The sequence below is a fragment of the Pagrus pagrus genome, assembly GCF_965226575.1.
Source record: "Pagrus pagrus genome assembly, chromosome: 15".
In the NCBI taxonomy this organism is placed as follows: Eukaryota; Metazoa; Chordata; class Actinopteri; order Spariformes; family Sparidae; genus Pagrus; species Pagrus pagrus.
The window spans coordinates 16695423-16720343 of record NC_140199.1 but is presented as its reverse complement, the minus strand read 5'-3'; the positions used below and the strand labels follow the sequence as shown (position 1 = coordinate 16720343).

Here is a 24921-nt window from a genome sequence, read left to right as displayed (position 1 = left end):
TCAGGGGAGGAAGAGGGGGGCAGTTCTGAGAGTTGATTTTGTGTTTTAGAGATGTTGGTTGGTATCCAGGGCTGTGTCTGCTTGCAGGATACATGCACTATATATTTGTTACTGTCTGGCTGTGAGCAGGGCAGTGCTCAGGTCTGTTTGTGCTCCTGCGTTCAGCACTCATTTAGCCAATTTGGAATGCGATGTGTGTGTCCTTCCTGCATCTCTGTTAACTTCTGTTGTATCTGTCACTGTTGGTGAGTTTGAGACGCTGGCTGTGCTGTGTGCATGAGAGTGAGACTGACTGTGTCTGTTAGTTCCTGTGTGTCTTTATAATCTGATCCACCAGCTGCAGAAGTGAAGTATGAACCACCTGATCTCAGCAAGAGATGAGTCCCTACATCTCCGGGAGATATTCTTAATGACTGGAAGTTTTTCTCCTAAAATTCTTCCCCTACCTCAGTTTAGGAAGGGGACACACTTGATCTCCTTACTTCCTATGACAGCTTTCTGCTGTCATTGAGCTGTTACATTGACTCCCACAATGGCTTCCCAATAATGCCAGCACACTGCCATCCATGAGGGACCTCTGTTTTGGTTTAGTCAATCATCCCTTATCTCTCCCCAGCGGTGCCTTGCTCCCCCCTTCCTCCCCCAGGAAATAATGGGGTCCACGGTTCAGCGGTGTCTGCAAACACACCATCCATCATGACGCTGTGCTGCACTATATTGTCTGCACTTACGCAGCACGTGATGTGTTAGTGTTATTATGGCCCATGCAAACACTCACAACACTCTGGCTTCTCATTGCAACATTGCCTCTGAGTTTTCTCGAATACTAAGCATCCTGCTCATACTCATGCATAATTTGAATTTCCTCATTCTCCCTGATCTTGTTTTTCTTTTCTAGCGATCTAACTTTCAGTCTTGCTTTTTTGCCAGCACTTTGGGAAACATTTAGTGAAAAAAAAAAAAAAAAAGGTCCATAGGCAGTCTTAAATTATATATAATTTCATCAGTGATATAAGAAGATGGTGCATATCTCCAATACAGCTGTTTCAGAACTGTTCAAAATAAAATAAAATAAAATAGGCAGAACAAGTCAGGTTACTTATCTGCTAACAGGAAAATGACATTGAATCTTTTGTAACTGACATTTAAACAACTTGATTTGTATTTTATCTACTCCCGTGTCAAAGTTCTGTAGTTTACCCTCTTAAGGAAAAATAAAACTTAAAACGTAAAAGGAAACTTAATGACTTAAGATAGATAATTTGTGACAGTGGGTTTATGAAGAAAGTTTGGCTGGCTGCTGTCCTTTCAGCACCTCAGGAGCAGAAACGTGAGAGCCCTGACAGAGATCAGATTTGGCATTGGTTACACAAATGGACACTCAAGTAGTTCTTAAATGCCTCTGATGTGTCACCTTGGTGTGAATTACAGGTGAGTCAGCAAACAGCAGAGCACTCCCACCTCACATGACCTCAGATCCATACATTTGACTGACTGATACAGTCTGTTTAACGTTTATACTGTAGTAGTTTTTTTGGGTGTTTGTAGTCATCGCAGTTCCTTCTATAAATCAATACCACGAGGAGGTGAACAATCAGCTTTCACCATGTGTCTTGTTTCAGCTGCATGATCTGACATCTTATGTAAGACTTGTTTAGTATCTCTTCTGAGACACTATCTTGGACGTTTCACACTCTGCCCGTCTCTTTTAAAAAGACATTCTTCTTCTGTGGTGTTTCCTTTTCTATTCCATTTTTCCTGTGTTATGACCAGACAGAGTGAGAATACGGAGAATAGCTGCAGGCTGTGTGTGTGATATTTCTCTTGCTTGTAAAAGTTAATTGAAATTGTCTGTGGGAATGTGGTGCGACACCAGGTTGAGCTTCACTGCCAAGGCACCCGGCACTGAGCTGACAGGCGTCACTGTGATGGTGGCAGTGGTTAGATTACCTAGCCAGCCGATGTTGGGCTCTCACACACTATCTCAGTGTGTAGCATTTCAACACACCGTCCTCTGTCACTGGGAAAGACACTTAACCATAATTGCTTTGGTTTTGTATGTATGTGTGTGTGTGTGTGTGTGTGTGTGTGTGTGTGTGTGTGTGTGTGTGTGTGTGTGTGTGTGTGTGTGTGTGTGTGTGTGTGTGTGTGTGGGATCAGACATGCAGAATCATCAAAGAGAACACCACAATATTTGTAATGGCGATTCTAGCTAAACTTTTTTTCGTTTCCCCAAATTATCAGCATCATCACAGAGTTCAGTTTGTTTACACGTTTGTGTGCGCGCGTGCGTGTATGTGTGTATTTGTGTGTAGGACTCCTATCTGGAATGCCTCAGGTTTGAACCCAGTTTAATCCCAGCAGTCCCAGCAAGTGTGATCAAAGTATCAAGAAGGTGAACTCTCTGCCTGAGCAGTGCTCATGCATTGTGTATGTGTACGTTAATGCAGGGATGCATAGTTTCCCCCTCATTTGGAGAAAGTGGTGATTTTCAAACACAGCAGCATTTATTTACTGGAAATGTGATGTGGCCAGTTTTGTATTACTGATTTTATTTTTATTTTTTTTTCATTCTCCTCTCACGTTTAATTCATTGTTTCAGGTTTGAATATTTGTTTACGTGTGTGTGTGTGTGTGTGTGTGTGTGTGTGTGTGTGTGTGTGTGTGTGTGTGTGTGTGTGTGTGTGTGTGTGTGTGTGTGTGTGTGTGTGTGTGTGTGTGTGTGTGTGTGTGTACGCACGCACGCATTACTCCATTCTCCAGTAGTGAGAGGTGCATTGCTGGGTGGCAGATCAGCTTCTTGCAGCTGCTTATCTGGCCCAGGTGGGTCACGGCTGATACCTGCCTGAGCCACGCAGAGCAGCTAACCTGGAAATTGATGTTTCACATCAGCGACCACCTCTCCCTGCTCCATTGCAGGGAAGCTGTAGGAGTGAGGAGGGGAAATGCTTATGTGTGTGTATGTGTGTGTGCGTGGTTTTTGTGTCTGTCAGTGTGAATGTATCTCTTGTTTTTTCTGTTTCTCTCTGCACCTTTGGAGATGAACACACATGTAGCTGTGACTCAAGTGCACTTACTATTGTTGCAGCTTGTACTGTATGTTACACAGGTCTCAATTCCTCAGTAAGTGTTTTCATGCCTACAAAAATGTCCACTTTTTCACTTGCAGAGAAGATGTAAGAAATTTGAGAAAAAAATGAGGAGATAATGAAGTGTCATGTAAAACTCCCAATGGTCTTTTAAAATCAAAAGGTTACAGGTCTCAAAGTCCACAAGAGGTGATTTGGAAATAGGAAAAAATGTCTTCCTGGAGCGTGCATAGTGTTTTGAATTTAAGTGAAGGAACCTGTGTTTAGAGCACTTTAATCACCATACCATTATGTACAGCCGTGTTGTTGCCAGCCATTACCGTCTCACATGCAGTCCATTTTCTGATTTGTGTAAGACCACAGGTCAGACTCGCGTAATATGTCCTGCTTTTCCTTTGCATTTGTAAGTGCTGGGAGGTATGTTGTGGCAATGTTGATATGTTTTAGTTTCAAAAAGCAAATTTGCTAAACGCTTTGAATTGTTGTTCGGATGACATGCTGGATCAGCTTATATGAGATGCCTGCAGTGTAATATCAGCGTTGGTCGTCTGAGGCTGGTGTGCACTCTATGAAGAAAGGTTATAGCGTCCTTGTCTTGAAAGCTGACATTTGTTCTCATAAAGGCCAGTGTGCTGGTGCCAGATAGGATTAATTGACAAGTGGGCTGCCTGCACTCCATGCCCCCCATTTACAGACCAGTCTGTGGCTAGAATCTGCTTGCTTTTGTTTACCGGTGACTCTATCTCTTCGTCATCTTCCCCGGTAGAGAATGATCTTGCTCACTTCTTTACTCTCTCTAACCCTGGTTATGAGCTCATTATGCTCTCAGCATGTTGCCATTCACTGCGAGGTGATGCAACTGCAGCCTTTTCAGCACAGATACTCCACATACCTTGTCATTTTGATGTTTGCACTTAGTATCTTTTGATACGTAAAGTATGTGCCAGTCTTCTACATCTGTTCATGTTAGCGGAAGTAGGGTGTGTACATTCATATGTGTTTATGTGCGTGTGGGATTGTGTGAGGGAGAGAGTGCGGTATAATTGAACTGCTCTCTTATCTCACAACCGAGAAGGTGTTTGACATTTAACAGGCCTCCTTGGAAGCATGGATCTTTTTTTGAATGCACCCTTGTCTGTTGTCTCAGCCCCTCCTCTCTGCCCAGCACACTTTCTTGTTCTCTGTCTCTTTCTCTCTTCTATTTGTTTCTTTGTGCAGCAGTTTGTCTCCAGTGAGAAGTTCCAGTTGCTAACAAATCCAGGGCTTTTCTGCTGTCAGCCACTGTGCGTGTGAGATACTGTGGTTTTTCTAGCTGTTCATTTTCCACTCCCGCCCACACAAACTCACACACTGAACATACAGAAAACCTAGGTGCTTTTATTGTACCTAGAATGTTCATTTCCAACCCAAACCTGTCACGGTTCTTTGGTGATAGTGATATGAGCGCTGCACGTCTGCTTAAGGAGCTACTTTTTGATGGAAAGAGAGAGAGAGTTTGTGCAGGACAGTGTGAGAGAGGGAGGGAGAGCGGGGCAGTCCAAAACTGATCACCCAGAGCAGCTGTCATCGCCCGGCTCTCCTGCTCACCTCTGCTGTTTTTTATGCTTCTGCACATCACTCTGTCCCTCTCTCCAGATTGACCAAGGAGGTCAATTGCCAATTTGCCAGTGCCAATGTCTTTGTCAGGAAACAATATTAATTTTGGCTAATTAGGACCTGAAGCTAATGAGCGCAACAGATAATGAGTTCATTTATAATCCATAAAACAAGTGTGGCGTGTTACGGGACGAAAGAAGCTGTAATGGCGGCAGCCGGACATCAAATTTAGGCAGCAGCGTAGCAACAATCTGGATACATGCTTTAAGACACACACACACGCACACACACTATATACTCTGGCTTGTCTGCATTGCAGTCCTCTGCTGGTCAACTTGAGCACATTTTCAGCTGAGCATTTCGGACACTGACCATCCTACCTCCCCCTCCTCCCTTCTTCTTAATGATACTCTGTCCTGTCTTTCTCTCTCTCTCTCTCTCCCTCTCTTTACCCCTGTGTCTCATTGTCTCTCCTTCTCTCCCTGTCATTATGCGTCTCTCTCATGGGAAAAATGTGGATCACTTCTGATAACGGCAGAAGAAACAGGCGTAGTGGTGTGCTTGTAAAAGACAGGGAAGGAGATGGGATAAGGAATGAGAGAAAAAGAGAAATGAAAGGAAGGAAGAGAGGAGGATATGCAGGGAATATAGCAGGAAAACGTGTGAAGGAGAGAGGGAGAGAAGGATGGATGCAAGGAAAAAAGCAGGATAAACAGCTGGGGAGCTGGCAGAAACTGTAGATGTGAAAGTGTAAGCGATACACACATGGAGATTTGGGAATAGATATGTGCTGAGGGTGGGGGGATGAGGGTGAGGGGGCTTCACAGCAGATGGACATAAGAGAGCGAGAGAGTGATGAGGAAGATAGAAATGCACTAGTAATTCTGCCCATATAGATAAAGTCCAGCTGGCCCTGGCCTTGCCTGGCCTGGCCTGGCCTGGCCTGGCTAGTCAGTCAGATATACTAAGCTGAGCTGGACCACACCAGGATCAGACATGCTACTGTGGCATTTGGAGCACAATGCAATTTTACAACTGTTCCTCCATATGGGCTGTGGAGAAAACACCATTACAGATATGTTCCGGTGGAGATTACCAAGCCTGCATGCCGCCACAAGTTCAAGGGAATCGGTAATAAAGTAGCAGCGACAGCTTGTTGCTAGGTTACATCCACTTTTCAGCGGCAAGTTGATCTTGCTGTTGGGCTACTGACCTTTGCCACTCACTTGGCCAACGTGGCAAGTCAATTTTAATGCTAACTCTGAGCGGAATTTTTCAAAAATGTAACCAAGTGTGAAGATTTTACATGTTACCACAGAAATGAGATGTGGTGTTAAATGAGCCATTTGTGTGCTGGTTTTAAGCTGCAACATCTGCTAGTGAGAACTGGCTGCTACATCAAACAGGGTTTTCCCTGTCAATTCAAATAAATCAAAGCCAGACAGTGCTTTCTTTTTCTTTTCTTTTTTTGTTTGCCTAAAAAGCATGGAACAGAATAGGAAAACACATTTCTAAAAGGTAGTGAGATTTCTTTAAAAGTGACCTTTTCAATTTGTACTGTAAGCATGCTGAAAATGCCAATTCAACACAGTCTATAGCTGCTAACATGAAAACCTAAATAGGAAGTCCTGATCTTTACATTGCTATCTGAACCATTTTTCTGCTGCAGATCTAGTTCCTAGACAAGGTACCAAACCTTATGTTACTCAGTGTATCTTAAATGCAGTCCACCCTCCCACCTGCTGACAAGAACTGAAGTGGATACTTGATTATATCGACAATGTTTTCAATACTTACAAGAGAAAGCATCTTATCTCAACTAGCATTAAAAAGACACTAGTCTTTATCAAGCAGCTTTTCATCAATGTATAAGAGAATTTAGTGATCTCTGAGTCGTCATTCGATATTTGAAATCACACAAGTCTGATAAACTCATTAATAAGTTCTGTATCTATAAATGTTATTCCGGCCTAAAATGTGTGTTAAAAGTTAATTATTCTCATTCCCTCCTAATTAAAAGTTGACTTAGCAAAACTCTAGTAAGAGTTTTTCACTCATTAGCATACAGTGTAGTGGCTAGCACTACTATTACTATATTACTTTTACTCACAGACTAGAATTTCTTCCATACTCACAGTGGACAGTTGACCTTGTGACACACAGCTGGAACTAATAACATCAATCAGGACTGCATTCAATGTATATGTGCCAGTGACATGGCTTTACACACCTTAATAGACAGAACAGAACACACTGTAAATGTTTGTACATCAGTAGCAACATTAGAGTGGCTTTAAGGGGGCGGCTGTAGCTTTGGAGGTAGAGCGGATCATCTAGTAATTGGAAGGTCGATGGTTCGAATCCATGGCTCCCCCAGCTGCATGTTGAAGTGTGCTTGAGCAAGATACTGAACCCCAAATTGCTCCTGCTAGTTTGCACCTTGCATGGCAGCTTCTGCCATCAGTGTGTGAATGCGACAAGTGTTGTAAAGTGCTTTGAGCGGTCAGTAGACTGGAAAAGCGCTGGTATATTACTGGTATATTAAAATGTCCCACTAGCTATAATTCTTTGCCAATAAACTGAGTCTTTGTGTCTCCTCTCTGGTGTTTAGTGAGGATGACACCTTTTCTCTGTTTGGGAACTTTAATATTACTGTATATACGGCCAATGCGACATTTTATTAATTTTCAAAGTATATGTGCTTTTAAATGTATTTTGATGTAACTGCTAAAAGGCTGGTCTGACAAAAGTAGATGTGGTGAAAAAATACATGAATGCTAGACAATAAACAGAGGAACAGTCAAATACAAGATAAATCTGAAGATATAGTCCCATAGATTCCCCCTGTGCTTTGCTGATACATACATCCACCCTTTTTTTCTTTATGGATTCTTGTCCAAAACAGGAAAACCACTGCAGTTCCTCGAGCTCTCACCTACTTGTTATAGCTATACTTGTCAAGACAAGGAGCCTTTGTTTTCTAAAGCAATACTCCACAATCTCTCTTCCAATGACAGCCAGGGCTGGAGGTCAACTCTGAGTTGCCACAGCCTCATTCTTGACCTCAGTTCCTGCCATTCCCCAACATCCCCATCTACATCCACAGGGCTGACAGAAACAACATCAGCCTTATATTTCAGTAACACACGGGCCAAATGATAAACATGTAAACGGGAGCGAAGAGGGGAAAGGCCAAAAGTGAGAGGCTTTTGTTTCAGTGGTTGTGTGTGTGTGTGTGGGTGTGTGAGTGTGGGTGTGTGTGTGTGTGTGTGTGTGTGTGTGTGTGTGGGTGTGTGTGGGTGTGTGTGTGGCTTCGCAGTGAAGGTGGCATGTTCCATTACCCGACCATGATTTAGCTCGCTCTCAGGTAATAGTCAGTCCCGGTGAGGTCAGCAGAGGGCCAGCGGAGGAGAGAGGGAGTGTAGGGAGGGTGAAAGAAGGGGGCAAATAACAGAATAAGAACAGGATTAAAAACTGAGGTGAGCAGCAAACTGGATGAAAAAAGCAAGGCATAAAGACAAATAGAAAAGGAAAGAATTGGGCAGGCGTTTCGAGGTGCCTGTGTTGATGGACATTTTGGCATGTTGGCAGGATCGGTGCAGTTTGGGGTGGATGCGTGTATGTTTGGGGCGGCATAGGCTTTTGTGACAACGACAGGCCAGACTGGCTCAGCCGTCACTCCAGCAGCCTCAGTAGCACACAGCCACCTGTCCTCTCCTATCAGCACTGCCTGTGTCCCTCTGTCTGGCCTCCACAAGCAGGACGGAGCGTGACGAGAGGATGACAAAAACGAAAGAGAGGGAGTTGGGGAACAGCGAGACTGCGACGGGATGGAATAGAAAATAGCAAGAGCAAAGAGCTTTCCCGTGTGATCGGAGAGTGAGCGGAGCTGCGTGTGAATGCACAGTGACAGGTCTGCCTCTCCTCACCAACGCGTGGGATGACTGTCCACTAATGTCCTTCACTGTCCTCTGACTTTTCGCAATGTGATTGGTTAGTCACAGCCTTGTCACTCAGTGTTTTCATCATTTCACCATTTGGGTGTATTAGAAAGCCAATCCTGGACATCCAATCATACGCCCCGTCCTCCTCAGTTCTGAATCTCTCTTATTGTATGCCGTGCAAATGAATGATTCATATCTAGACAGCAGAGTCAACTTCAAATACACTCTGATAACCAAATGTACTGATGTATTTTATGTAAAAACTAATATTTATTCTGCATTTTTTTCACAAGTGCCAAATTGTATTCATAATACACTTTTTGATGGCATGCTTCACTGTAGAAATCCCTTGATGCCACCTTTCTGGAAGCTTAGGAGAACAAAAAACTACAGAGTGCAGTCTTTGCTCTGGTCTTACTTTCACAAGGTTAAACCACAATGAGGTTTTTGATTTTAAGCATAAACCATTTCTTGTTTACATTTAGCTCCTTGCGTTTCAAGTCATGCTGTGAGCCCAGCCTAGGTTCTATTGAAGACAGCCACATAACACATATATACATACAGTATACTCTCCTGTACCCACACTCTCACTCAGTGACAAAATCTCACTGAACACAAAAATTTGCTATTCTTTTTGGTTTCCTTGAAGATGTTTAACTTAAAGCCAGATGATCATGTGATCACATCTAAGTGTGGGTGGTTGCCCACATGTATTAGTGTTTTTCATACTTTTTTATAAATGCATGTACATACAGTCTGTTCACTTAAAAGCTGCATATACACACACATTTTAGGATGTGTGTATTTCTCTCAGGAATGGCTAAAGGAAAGGCAGAGGGTGTTCTCCTCCCATCCGTGACAGATTTAGTCATAAATCTGTTGGATTAATACACAGCCTCCCAAGGACTCTCATGGTGTGTGTTGTTGAAACACAGGAGTCACTTAAAGCCAGACTCCCGGCACTATTTGTCTTCGGCTCTCTTCCCCATCACGGTTATTGATGTGACAAACACACACATGCTTGCGAACACACACACACACACAAGAACACACAAAAAGAGAGAAGGCCAGTGAAAAATGGAGAAAGGGTAAATGAGATAGATTTGGTAAATGTCCTGTTTCAAAGGAGCTATTAAAACGTAAGGATTTCTAGATAAATTAGCTTTTACCAACGCACAAATCTAACCTCCTTTGAAGAACTCCGGCTGTTACTCACTGCCATTATTTGATATGTAAATTGTACTTATCTGCAGCAATTGTATAAATTTGAGATTTTGTTGCGTTTGTTTATTTCTGGCACAAAGGCTTGCAAACATAATCAGTGAGCTTTTTCTTTCTTTCCATCTTTTTTTATTGCTAGCTGTCTAATTGTCCTCCCTGGGGAAAATGCTTTACTGTCACTCTCCGTGGCTGTCTTCATCCTACAGGGAAATAAACTATCTGAATGCACCCTCCTTTCCGCTATTAAAGATGCCCCCTGAACACATACGCCTCTCTTTGTATGGAAATGGAGGTCCAAGCACCCAGTTTCTGGCCACCGCGCTATTGTCATTCCAGGTAGATCTGCTTATTTTATTTCCACATACAACTGGCTTCCCAGAAAGAGCCTGAATCTGTGGACATTAACGCAGCACTCAGCACCATGGGCAGAGAAAGCGGCGATGAGTTAATTTCAACTCATTTCCATCTTATTTCTGAAGAAAAGGAAGTTTAATTTATTGCGCTTTTGACTGGAGGTGAGGGTGCAAGTTAATGCATGTGTCCCCAAGGGGTCTCTTAAAAGGATGACCCTGAAAGAAAGACTAAAATCCCTTGATAGAATCAGACTAGTAAATTACCCTCAAGATGTTTTACATTAGCGAGATTGACTGAAACAGTTGTTAACGCACAGAGAGCAGGATCCTCCTGTTCGCTGCTGTGTCTCGCGATTACCGTTGACATAAAGAGGAAGGGAGGGGGTGGCTAACTGCAAAACAGACAGGAAGTTAGCTAAAATAGCAACGATGCTTAAAGCAGTTTTAAATGCAGTGCCCAGAGTTTGGGCAAAAAATTAAACTTTAATAAAATTAAAGTGGTATTTCTGCATCAGTGTGCTTCATTCACTCTCAGTGAGTCAAAACTGAACCTTGATGGTGGGCCACCATCACCTATTAACACCTATTGTAATGAAACAAAATGGTTCCAAGTTCCCTTGATTGACTAACTTGACAAAGTGTCACTCTGCCCGCTGGTCAGATTCTCTATGATGTTTTAATGTTCATCAAATGAATGGATAATGTTTTTCCAGAAACATCTGATGGGTCAAATCAAACTCTAAACCGGCCCCACTTTGATCAGCCTTGGTAGAGACCTCTGCGGGGATTCAAACAAATGTCGACACACTCACTTTCTGTAATAGTGTCATGTAAGAAATAGACCAATTTTCTCATAATGGCACACAGTTAATTAGTAGGACGTGGTTTTGTGTGCTTCCTGTTATCCCAGACCTTATGGACCTGATGGTGTGAAGTGCACAACACTGCTGCTTAGAGTCACAGTCTCATCATCACATTTTATGTATGTAACAGATGTGAAAGGTTTACAACACAGCTTTTCTCTACAGTATACTGTTCAGTTTTCCTCATATGTTGAAAAATTCAAGTGGCAAATGCTGCACTATAAAGTAGGAACAAAATACAGGCAGTGTACTGAATGAGCTCATGCTGTCAGTCAGTTGAGACTATTTGCCTGTGTGAATTTTTGATGGGTTTGATTGATGCGAGGCAGCGTGGCTTCAACTTGGTGTTGATGATGTGTTTGAAGGCTCTCTTTGTCAGTGGATAGACAGTGTGGTAACATGAGTGGCATCATACTGACTCATCAGCCTACTGATTGTATGACTTCAACCCTGAGGCTCACTCACCCTGCCTCAAGACACTTCATCAAGTATTTATACAAAGCAGGTGAAGATCAAGATTCTCCCTGTCCCGTCCTCCACAGTAAGTCATCTCTCCACTCGTCTTGAGGTGGTTTCTTTTTTTGTTTGCAGCTGCTTTGGTAGAGAGCGTACAGAATATTGCCCATATACCCATTAAGTCTCTGTGCACCACAAAATTCAAAGCTATAATTCACAGCATGCCTGAAATTGCAGACCTGACAGTGCCTGTCCCACTGAATCAGCGCTCAGATGAACGAGAGGTCTAGAGATGTCACCAACATAATAAACAGGGCTTTGGCCTATAGCCCCTTTTCTTTCACAAGCCTGAGGCCCCAGGGCAGGGCTGAGCCTAGTCCCCGTCTAACACGTACGACTCCTATTGATCCAGCAGGGATTGATGTTCTCCAGCAGCTGATTTAGCGCCCCATTGGCCCCCTTGCCTTTCCTCAAAGGTTGGGCCGAGTAAAGCATGCAGCTGCTGCTGTGTATAGTTTAGCGAGTCTTCCTACTGTTCCTCTCCTCCTCACTTTCAGCCTGTCGAGGCTTGTCATTTTGTATGTTTTATGGCAGTGAGTTTTTGAGCCCTGCCACAGTGCAGCAACAATGCTTTGTCTCATGCAGAAATTCTGACTGTAATTTTGGGAGAAGAATGGTAATGGAGTCTATTTGTTACTTTGTTCAACAGGTCTCACCTCCTCTGCACTTTACTCTTTCCCCCCTCCTTTTTTTTTTTCTTTAATTAACTTATTTATTTGTTCTGCTACGCGTCCACATGTGCACATTTCACACTTTTGTCAACCATCCTCTGCTCTCAATTTACCATTCAAACCTAAAGGCTTCCAATATTTGAAATTTCACCTCAAGTAGCTTCAAAGTAAAGCCATATTGATAAAACCATATACTGTATGTATTTGATACTTGCTTCTGTCAGTGAAATATTTGATATCATATATGTTTATATTTATTATTATATTATTATATTATTTATTATATCTACATAAGTAGAAAGGTTGAAAACGTATTCATACATTCAGTTCATTGTGAAATATTTGTAGAGCAATCATTGTTTTATCAGGAAAAAATTGACTGAGCATTAAAGCTCTTTTTGGCAGCAATACCCTGAATTCACATTCATATGGGCTAGACAAAAAAAGAGACCAAATAAAACTGCACGTAGTAGTGTTGTCAAAATATCAATTTCTTAATACTTATCAATTCTAAATACTTGAAACAGTTTCTATACTCATTTTCAGCATTATCAATGACTGTGCTGCGCTTTCTCGCTTTCTCTTCTCTTCACACCACTGCAGTGCCCACATAGCCCTGCCTCCTCTCACTCACTAAGGCTGTTGTCACACATACTCAAAATCAACATTCGCCTCCCATTCACTTCCATTCTGTGCACGAGAAGCAACAAAAACATTCACATACGGGAGCGACACATAGCCACACCTTGGCTTTGCATGGAGTTCAACTATGGTGAACTCGTCGCAGCCACAACCAAAAGCAAAGACATTGCGTGTGTGTGTGCATGTGCGCGTATGTGTGTTCTTGACCCCTCAAACAGACTACAAATGAGTAAACTCAGTGCCGTGTGCCTCGCATCCTGGACTGCCCACATTAAGCACTGACAGGTGATTCGCATTCCCCTGCATTAGTGTTCTGTCTTCTTCTTGTCACTTGGCTCACAGTGTTAGCTCATTAACGATGGCAAGGGCAGAGCTTTCACGATTGGTTTTGGTTGACAAAGAAAACAGCAGGAATACCTCATACCTTTTTGGCATGTTATAGTCTCGTTACATTTATCTTTTAAAAAAAATCCCTCAGTGTTGTGTCAAAGTTTTTTTCTTGGTGTTGAAAATGATATCTAATATCAATATTTTAACATATTCTATGGAAGTAAGACATTCCAGTACCAGTACACACTAGCATGCATTCTGGTTTTCTGCTCATCACAGAGCCAGTCTTGTCGGCTTTCTCACTTTGGTATTAGGGCACATATATCTCTAAATCTATCAGGTCAGTATGATATGCAGGTGTGCTGCTTTTGGTTTGTTGTGTTTTGCTCTGCTTTGGTTGTGATGTTTTGACCTTACTATCTGAATACAGAGAGAAAACTGGTGAACTGGTGTTTGATTTTGCAGAGAGAGTGAGGGGTTCAGGGGACAATGGGAGAGAGAAAGGTGAGGTAGAGAGATGAGTCCTCCAGCCCATCGCTCTTGTCATGAGAGCAGCGTTGCAGAGTAGAGGAGACGGGGAGGGGCAATGTTAATGTGCACTGTATCATTCATAACAGTAATACTGGCATCACTTGCTGCTAAATAGCATCATTTGTCAGGGAAAGGGCTTGGTGCCACAGTGTTACAGATAAGCACTAGAAGGATACCTACCTACACAAACACACACACACACTCGCGCGCACACGCACACACACACACACACACACACACACACACACACGCGCGCACACACTATTCTTTATACTATACTTGTGAGGTTTACAGCAATGTTCTACCCAAACCTTCAACAATTTGTGCCTTCACTTTTATTCTAATCCAGTCTTGAACCCAAAACATTAAACAAAAATTACCTTAACAGAACCTAATCCTATCAATAATTATAAGATCCAGTAATGCCATAAAGACATAATATGTAACATTTCTGCATTGAAATGTCTTAAAACGACTAGACCTTTGTTACATATTTTGTTGAAGTGTACTAACAATATCGTGTTTTCAACAATATCCAAACCCAGGGAAATCCTAATTTCACTCAGCATAACGGTGTGTTTCATTTAGCCACCTGTTGCTATAACTTCTGGAAGAGAGTCTAAGAAACGTGACTAACCTTAACGTAACTTAACTGTTTTTAACTTGACCCAAGCCTGCGCTGCTGCAGATCCCATCACAGATTCCAGTACACACAGCTTTACATTGTAGACATTAAACAAAACACATAGAGAAACTGTTGTTACTAACGGAAATTGTTACATATCTTCATCCTTGAGGAATGATTTTGCCTTTGCCTAATTGCAGCCATTTTGCTTTGCCAGTGTATGGTGCCTATTGTAAGCTTGCAGATGAATGCGATAAAACACAATATGAGAGAATGAAGAGAAATTAGAGCAGAATCCACTACAGTATCAAATCTTTATCTTTAAAATAAAGTGCAGTGGCAAATCTTAATCTAAAGATATAAAACCCTTCACTGATTCAGTTGATACGGACATATTCTAACTTCAGCACGTGCCAGCTCTCCATGCTTGCTCTTAATCTGAGCAGAGAATCTAACCCATATGCTTAATGAGTTGGTCCAAGTTTGCCTCTTTTTTCTAGAGTGGGAGTTAATCTTCCACAAGATTGTGACTCTCATACATAGTCTTAGTCTCAAATGATTTGTTATCATTCATTTGTTATCCTTCACTCGAGTGTATGTCTACCCACATGGAGCAGACAATTCCTCCACAGTCGAGGGGGCTGGAAGGAGAAGGAAAAAAAATTCTGTTATTATTGATGACTATGAGGTAAAATGCTTAATTTGCACCGTCTTCAACCAAATTATAACTCATATTGAAAGCAGCTGAATTTGCATAAATCTCATTAGACGCAATGAGAGGGGTTCATAAATCGTTATATTAATTAGTCATTTTTGCCACCCTTTCATAGGAAAATGGGGTGTATTAATAAAACGAGAGGGGTGTGTGATTGTGAAGCCTAATTGGTCGTTGTGTTAAGCATTTTGGTGCACAAGTGACAGGCTTGATTTAGTTTGGCTTCACCTCTATTGTCTGACCGAGTACCTGCAGGGACGGGGGGAGGGTGTGTGTGTGTTTACGTGTGTGTGTGTGTGTGTGTGTGTGTGTTTACATGCATTCATTGCATGTGTATGATCTCCATTTTTACTCTCCCATCCGTGCACTCAGTACCTTCTTGTTTCTTTCTTTTTTGCGGTGAAACGTAGGCCCACCTTTCACCTCCGAAGCCCTTATGCATTGTATGAGCTCAGCATTGCAGGGCAAACAGGCAAACATTTGTACTCAAGTGTTATCCATATGGGTGACTTTTGCTTGTAATATTTTAAAATGTTTATTTTTAATCAAGTATGTATTTTGGGTACTTTTTACAGCACTGATTCTGTCAAAGGCTCAAGGTTTAGGGATGAATGCAGGCCCTCAGAACTACTCTTTATCTCTACCTGGATGTATTTGTAAATGGGTGTCTACATGTGAGCTGTGTTAACGGTGTGTTTGACTATTGTATACTATGAATGGAAGGGGACATAATACATATTCATGACCACTGGGGTCCATTGTGTCTGACTGATATCAGCATACCTTCCCCTTCCGCCCATTACCATGTAGTTGTTCCCTGGATAGAAATGAGCCTTGTCCCCTCCCCCCCGGGCCGAGGGCTCTCATGCTGTCCTCCAGGTGCCTCCTAACCTCAGCCTCGCCCCTCTCGACACATCTGTCCAGCATGGTGGATTAGCTGGCTGGATGGCTCCACCTCTTGGTTTGATTAGCCAGCCTGTCTGAGTTGTAATGTGTGTGATGAATGAAGCTTGTGAACCACCGCAGCTCCAGTTAAAAACACTTTACTCTTCTACCCTTATACATGCTAGTGTGTTTGTGTGTGCTCTGTGTGTTTGTGTGTTGTAATGGCATATTTATCATTATTTATCCCACATTTAGTTCTTTTTGGAAGAACACGTTCATATCTTTCTCCTGATCCTACAGGTCAAGTTGTTTACTGAGTGTGTTTAGTGGGTATGAGAAATTTAAAGGAAACACTATTTATTTTAAGTTTAATATTTATTTAAATATGTATTCGTATATTTATATCAATATAGTAGAACACATTAAAAATATAGATAATAAATACACATAAGGATAAGAAATACAATGAAAAGGTTTTTTTATGTGTATAACATATATTTTTATGTGGCTCAGTAGACATGATGGGATATCTAGAGAAAATGCAATTGATTTGTGATTAAAATTAGCGAAAACAAGATCATATAACCAATCAAAAGTCTTGTTAGACCCCGTGACCTTTGACTCTGTTTGGCAGGTTCATCAGTGGCCCAGCTGAAGGCAACTGATCCCGAGGGGGAGCCCCTCATGTACGGGGTTTCAGGAGAAGAGGCCATGAGGTACTTCTCTGTGAACAAAGACACTGGTGTGGTGTGGCTTCGACAGCAGCTCGACCGTGAGGTACGAACACCAAACAAACACACATCCCGACTACACATTACCAAAGCAAATGCACTATAGACAAGAAAAGACAGTCAGGACAATTTTGAAAATAGGAGATGGAATATAAATTATCAAATGATGAAAGAGCAGTGCAAAGTGCAATACTCTTCAGCGGTGAGGGATGAAAAAGAAAGGGTTGTGGGTTCAGAGTGGTGTTTCTGTCTTGTTGTACTTTTCTGCACAGCTATTTCGCACTACACATATCCATGCAAAGTTTATGCTGATGTCTCTGTCTCTGTCTCCACCAGACCAAGTCAGAGATGCAGGTCGAATTCTACGTGAGTGACATTCAAGAGGTAAGAGACAGATCTGCACTGTGATCATAGTTATGACACCTTGCGTCACACGCTGACAACTGGATATAGCCTGACCACATGTCACATAGAGACCTTCTCTCTCAATACGTCTCCCTTTCGGTCTCTCGCTCTCATTCTCACCCTTATTTCTCTCTTTCTCACATGTAATCATTCTGACACCTGTCTCACTCAACGCAGTTTAGTTGCTGAAACATACTGACATTCATCCTACTCTCCCCGCGGGTAATCTATCACACACTTGTCCCGTTTTCTTTCACTCTGAATCTTGGCTTGGTGTGGCTGATGCACATTTGCTGTGACTACAGTTCTCTGACAAGTAACATGTGGATGAGGCTTGGGAACAATTTTACCAAGGTGTTTCCTCCCTCAGGTGGTCAAAGACACAGTCAACATCCAGATTGGAGACGTGAACGATAATTCGCCAATCTTCCACGGGCAGCCTTACACCGTCCATATCCCAGAGGTAAGGCTGACAGAAAGTCATTTAATGACCCCCTCTATACATGTGTTAAGGAAAACATAAAAACTCTCTGATGTGTGTAGTACAATTACTACATTAAAATCCTTAAAATGGCACCTATTTCTTCTCTCTCAATAACATTTTTGAGAATATATGATGCCAACAGTTTCCTCACAACAAAGGTTTCCTTCTGGAACTTAAGAGAAGGTTAGAAAACATGTATGAAATTCACCACAATGTTATGGATATTGTAACAGAAGTAACTGTATGGTGGCTGCATTCAACTTATGGGGATCATCAACTATTCATAGTGCTTTTCGGTCTCTGCTGCCCTGGAAATAGCTGTGTTTTGCTGCACCTGTGATCTTCCTAAGATTTGAGGAGTTGTCCTCTAGCTCATGTTTAGAGAGTGTGCACAGCCTCCTTTATAAGGAAGAAAAACACTCACTGCAGCGGAGACCTCAATCTCTTTTCTCCTCTCTCCGTTTCTCTCACTTCTCTGTCCTCTCTCTGAATCTGCTACCTCCCTTCTCAGCTCCCACTTCTTTCCATCTTTCTCTCTCCTCTTTGCCCTCTCCCTCATCTAATCCTTGATAGAAGTAATTGCCAGAGTGGAGTGGAGGACTTCAAAAAGGGGCTGAAATCCACACACGCAAACACACACACATCCACATATCTTGTTGTGTTGAGTTTGAGCACATACCCCTTTCTGAGTCTTCACCAAATCTTCAAAGCCACTGGCTTTTTCTCTCCGCAATCCATAAAGTCAGGCAAATAAATGGGAGAAAGGAGGACTGTTTAGAGGAGGCTGTTCAGACCACCCACCAGGGAAGGTTCTGTCAGGCCAGTGCAACCACTGCTCAGTTGTGTGGGACTTATAGTCCACATACAGACTTTCCAAGCTCTGCAAACAATAGGCATCAGTTTAGCCTCCAGAAAGCCATTAAACGGAGCTGTGTTGACCCTCAGTCACTCACATATTGTTCACTCCCTTGAATCCCTCATTGAATTACTGCTTATGTCAGTCCTGCACTCCTTTTTTATTTGAGGCAATGGGATGTGGTGATTGATCAGATTTCTTAAAACAACGGACACAGCTAGAGTCTAATTCACTGGCATTTCTACTAAGTTTGAGTGTGATGCAGAGGGAATGTGCTTTATCACAAATCTTAATAATAATTATAATAATGATAAGAAAAATAAATAGTGTGCGTTTTGTGTGTCATGGTCCAATCTGTACACAGAGTTCTTCATTAAAGCCTTCCACCTCTTCCACCTGGAAGTGGGGGTGTTGGGAACCGTGTTCATCCAGGATTAATTTTCTTCCTTGTTGGTAACCTGTTTCCCCTTCTTCTGCCCTTTCCTCCACTATATCTTGTTTTCCCACAACTTCCGTTGCCTGCATTTTTATGGCCTCATTACCTCTGGGCCCCTGAGTGACCTCTAGCGGGCTAAGCAAACATGCTGCGACATCACTCTATCATGCTGTCACTCACTGGACATGCTACAGTAACTGAGGGTTGGAGTATAATCAGGACTACTATATAGTGCTGTTGGAACTTAAGTACACAGAGAAAAAGATGAGAGCGAGAGGAAGTGAAGGATGATGGTAGTAGTAAAGCTAAAAGTGTTGTGATAACAGAAAGACAAAGGATTCAAATGATGAGATTTAATATAATAAAAAGTGACACAGAATACCAAACAGACTGACAGAAGCCAAAAGGAATGAACACAAAGTGCTTCAGGGTTTTTGAAACAGCAGAATATTAGGGAGGAGGTATATTGAGGTGGGCCTGACGCAGCTCAGCAGTGAGCAGATGAAGCATTGTGAGTGGCAAGGTGAGCAGTGCAGTGGGGAGAGTGGGGAAGAGTGTGTGTAAATGTCGTTTTAATTTGTAGAGCCATAAAGAGGGTGAAGGGGAGCAGGTGGGCTGCTAGCATTCCCTCTGTCAGTGCTAATGAGCTGGCCAGATTTACAGCATCCACACACTCAGGCAGCCAGCAGCAGAGACTGGATACAAGGAGCAACGACTATCACCAGAAATAATGTTTTGATAGAACAGCAGATGGGCCACAACCCAAATCCATTATTGGATGAGATGATGGAGCGCACAACATACTGAGAGGTGTTTTTCACATTCCCTAAGCGCGACAGGTAGTCCTCTATATAGCAAGCCCTGTATTGACAAACTCAAAATGTTTTGCCAAGTGTGCATCTGTGGAGTACAGCTCTGCCGAACTGTGGGGACATCCAGGTCTTGAAGAGCAACCCTCCACAAAAACACTCACACACAGCCTCCCCCCAGCTGCCTGACCCTCACACTCTCCCACTGGGAGGCGGTCTCTCTGTCAGTGTCCCTGTGATAATATCAAATGCCAACACTAACAACTTCTCTTACTGGGCCCAGTGTGTGCCATCTCCTGCGGTTCCATAAACTGACCACAAACACAGTTTTCTCTTGTTCTTTTAGTCACTTGTACTTTTTTGCTCCTTTTCCTCTGCAGTCTGTTCTTTTTTTCTGGCACCGGTCTGTCCATCACACATACATATACAGTATATAAACACAGAACACATTTTCTGTATGCAATTATTGGATCACACACAATTAACTCTTCATCCTATTTTGGCTACTTCCACAATGGATCATCTGTTTCTCACTCGTTAACTGGGCCCTTCCCAACTTGGCTTGGAAAATCTGATTTTTGATCCATGTATTTGTTTGGCTCCCCACTTTTCGGGGCTTGGAACCTGAAATTAGGAATGGACTACCTGCATTGCCAGTGGCTGGGGAGCAAATCTGGGTTCAGTGTTTTTCCCAAGGACACTGACATGTTGATCGGAGGAGGTGGAGATTGACCTGCCAACCCTGTGATCAGTAGACGAGCCACTCTACCTCCTGAGCCACAGCCACCTCTAATCACATTCGCCTTCCATGTATTTATCATAGTTTATAGATATTATCCATACTTAGTTTCCAATGACCTTAACAATGTATAACTTTGTTAGTTTATTTTATTGGTTGAGCCCCTAAACTCATAGCATTTTAGAATTTGAAAAGAATTTCCTTTTCATCCTCCAGTCAATACTCACATTTATCCGGACCCACAGTAGATAGCTGTACATTGGAATATTGCCTTCGATATTGCAGTAATGATGCTCAGAAGATTGTATAGCCGTCTTCAGAAGGGGCAAGGTAATGCGGCACATAGATGGACTAAACGTATTGGCAAACAGGCAGACAAGCAAGAGACTCCAAGTGATAGATATCCAAAATTTATCTGTTAACTGTCTCTCAGGTATGTCAGGCAGGTGAGCAAATCCCTCCTCAGCCTCTATTTTCTATCAGCCATATCTCAACGTCCCTCTCTAACCTACAGTAAGCTCAGATGAACTACAGCTGATGCTAGAGAACCTGGCTGCCCAAGGTGGAAACCCTTCAGGTGAAAGTCAGACATCTAGAGAAGAAAAAGCCCTTCGGTCTGGTTTCTGTATATAGTTTGTTTGTAACAGAATCCCTCAGTAGAGGCAACAGCAACCTGAGCTTATTTGTTCCTAAATCAATTATCAGTAACTAATGTTCAATAAAAGCATTGAAGCATACTGCTGTTTTATTATTAATTTTGATTTGTTGGATAATTTTGTGTTCCATTAAAAGGTCACTGCTCAAAGGTGTTATGGTAACAGTTGTGTACTGTAGAAGAGAGGAAATTCAAACCAGCCTCATTTTTAGCCTAAAACTTTTGGCTACTACTTCCTCCAAACAATTTTGAGTTGAATAGCATGACAGCATTTCATGCACGAAAAGCACAAATACACACACACACACACACACACAAATGCACTCATATTTTCGATAATATTGGCAGAGGGTGTTTGAGAGCTCCTATTACGCCTGCGAATGAGCTGTTTAGTGCTTGATGTGGGCTCTGGCAGCAAAACAGAGGCACCTGTTATTTGATGTGCCCTCTGTCGCTGTCAGGTAGAACACAGATGAATCTGTTAGATTCCTTTCTTCTTTGCCTTTGTTCACTTCTGAAAGCTGAAATTCAGTCCCTAATCTGTTATCGCCTTCTGCCCTGTACCTCCGCAGGTTACAGCATCCAAAAGTAATTTGTTTACCACGTTATAAACAAATATTTCAGCTCTAAAGCAGCAACTACAGTATATGGATGACTAATGTCTTTGGGGTTTCAAGGCTCCCTGGGAACTTTAAAGAAATGACTGAAATTACATTTAAATAAAACATTTATCGCTAAATTACAAACAGTATATACAATACTAACTTCAACACAGTCATCCTGCACATAGATTGCACACAAATCGACAAACACACAGCTTCTTTCTGAAACACAACACACACACACACACATGCACGCGCACTGCCTCCTAGAAGTTGGATTTAGCCCATAATGATTTCAGTATCATCGCTCCTGGTCTCTCCTGTAGTATAATTGAATCTAGTGGTTACTGAGCTGAGTGGTGGCTGGTTGACAGGCGCAGGCCTCAAAGAGAATTCTGCCTGACACTAAGACCCTGAGCCCCGCAGGGAGGGATGGAGGGATTTAGGGAGAAAGAGAAAAAAATGGATAAAGCAAGAAGGTTAAATGGGAAGCAGTCAATATTTTACTCACCTCAGGCTCCATTTATAACTTTCTCCGACATAGAATTGGTGCTTGGGACCCATTTCTAAGCAAAAGTTGTGGCTTCTCAAAACATATCCTTATTCTCTGCATCATATCTGTTGTGCTGACTAATGAAATGACAGTTGAAAGTGTTTTAGGAAGTAAAGCGATGGTAGTTCTGTTGACTCTTCATCTTTGTAGATCTTTTTCCATCTGTCCATCTGATTATGTCTGACAGCGCTGATCAGACCACAGCACATGATCATCCCCAAACTAACTCCTACAGAAACTCCTAATTTTTTATACAACAGAAATGCAGTACGTATGGCCAGTTTATCTACAGGCCCAGGATGTTTTACCAGCTGTTTGTTCAAATATTTCGTGCAGAAAGTCGCCTAATTTCAGTCCACATTTCACTGATGGCTTTTGTTTAGTGTGTGTCTGTTGAGGTGTCATTTTCCATCTGCAGATACTCACTCTATGCAAGCCTGTGTTCATGTGTGGATTCTTTAAGGAGTGATTGCAGTCATTCACTTCCATGAATAATGATTCATTTGTAGACTTCAGCACGCCTTTCAGGGCCACTTAAGTGAGTTGTCAGGGAGGATGTCGTGCCTGTAGAACAATTTTTCCGCACATCCTTTCCAGTCCAGGGGTTAACACAACAAATACTGCCTGGGCATCACATACGCTGCCACTCGTGAAGGTAAATCACCTCCTCTTCCTCTCTTTATCTTTCTGTCATTTACTTTATCCCACTGAGCATGAAGAGCACCTTGATTTGCGTGCTATGCAGCGATGAGCGCAGATTTGTCTGTCAAAAAAAGGGATGGCTCGTGTTTGTGAGTGACCATCGAAAAGTGTATGTCTAAGACAGGGGGATGGAGGGAGGGAGAGAGAGAGACAGAAGTAAGTGAAGTAAGGTGCGAGTAAGGAAAGACTGAGTGTGAGGGGCAAGATTGAAGGGGGAGAGAGAACAGCTTTCACTCCCAAAAACCATTAAAGTTTGATTCACCCACTCCTCACTCTTTGAATAAATCAACCTGTCGTTCCCTCTCTCCCTTTCTTTCAAGTGTGTGGGTCCCACCCCTCTATCCCCACCCCCACCCTGCCTTAGGCGCTCTCCTTTCCTCGAACACTCATTTGGCAGAATCGTGAATTCCGACAAGGTTTTGCTAACATGGAAGACAGTTGTGCATCTTGACGGCCGCTCTATATTTTACAGCTGCTTGTGTGTTTGTGTTTAGGGTTGTTTGTGTGGGAGAGAGACAGAAAAACAGTGCTGGCTCTCCTGGCTTTTTGTGGCGTGTACTTTAGCTTGGTTATGGGAACAATATTCAGCTGCAAGTTGCGCCTTCAACCTCACCAGGGCTCCATTTGGCATTATGCAAATTCCTCAACGATTTTCTCCCTCCGTCGTCTTCTTCTGTGTCTCAATATGCACTTCCCTTCCCATTCGTCTGTTTCCCTTCTCACTGTTCCTCCAACCGTGGCTAGATTTGCCTTAATAGAGCTTTATAGCCTTTCCAATTTGCTCAAATCTGTTTTGGCTGTCACTTCCACAATCGAGGTGGTAGGGAGAGAAGCTTTAAAGAAAAATGATGCATAATAGAGAAATATGGAGGGCAGTTAAGAGAAAAACAGATGCTACCTCTTTCTTGTTGGTATTTTCAGTATAATAACGTCATAGTCGTGCTCATTGTCTTTTAACTAAATATAGTGAGCCATACGTACACAAAAGCTTGCTGTAGAGTGAAATATGACAAATTTAACTCATCATTTTTTCTCACCCCTATAGAAAGCCTGACTGACTTGGACTGATCTGATAAAAGCAATGCTTGTTAAGTCAAATATGCCATTTTTGCCACTGCTTTTACTGTTTACACCTCGGATACCAGGTTTTACAGAGCTATGTTACAGCAGGCATACATTACCACAGCAAACACCTCTCAAACTAATTACGATGACAAACAGATGTTTAAGCTCCAACTTACAACCCATCTTTGTCAGATCCCTGCTGCATTTTCAGGTTGTCATTCCAGTCAGCCCGATGTTGTCTAGCAGTGTCTAGTTTGGTACTTCCTCTTATAGAACAAAACAGCGTTCTTGCCCCACTGGAAGCCCATGAAATGTCAATTTTTCTTAAGACACATATCTAATAGCGGATTGGAAAGAGATTTACACTGCACATTTATGCTCCTCAGGGGCTGAACCAGTTTGAGTTGAATAGCACCATCATCAAATGTTATATTTGCCCCATGGTCCAGCACTAGTGGCTGCAAGCAGGGCTTTCAACATTCAGAATAGTTTTCTCTTTAGGATTGTCTGGCTAAACCTTTGAGGAGACTGAGGAACCCTCTTTCATTGCAACAACTTGGAGATTCTCAGCCTTCCTGGAAGAATGAAATGTTGATGCCTTTATTTCTTATATATGATGACATAATGATGTTCAGTGATTCGTGTATTTTTTCAAATATAAATAATGCTGATGTCTTTTGATGTCTTTTCTGTTGTGTTACAAAATTACCTCGCAGCTTTTATTTAAATTGGTCTAGATGTACCTCTTCCTTTCCACTATAACTCAATATCTTACTATGGTTTTATATCATCATATAATTTAGTGTGCACAAGTTTCATACTGAATTTTATGGTAATGCTTACAGTATGAAATCCAGCAAAGTCAAGCCTGCTTCTTACTGAATGTGAGTAATGAACCTCTGA

At 42.3% G+C, this 24921-nt stretch overlaps 1 protein-coding gene across 3 annotated transcripts in view; it reads left to right on the top strand.

The window, feature by feature from the left end:
* cdh23 (cadherin-related 23) overlaps nt 1-24921 on the top strand; it is a 174082-nt gene that overhangs the window by 28143 nt on the left and 121018 nt on the right. For all 3 annotated transcript variants that reach the window (XM_084375965.1, XM_084375966.1, XM_084375964.1), the window contains 3 exons: nt 16616-16758; nt 17049-17096; nt 17488-17580. In XM_084375965.1, the coding sequence (XP_084232091.1) occupies nt 16616-16758; nt 17049-17096; nt 17488-17580 (284 nt within the window). The remainder of the gene's footprint in view (nt 1-16615; nt 16759-17048; nt 17097-17487; nt 17581-24921) is intronic.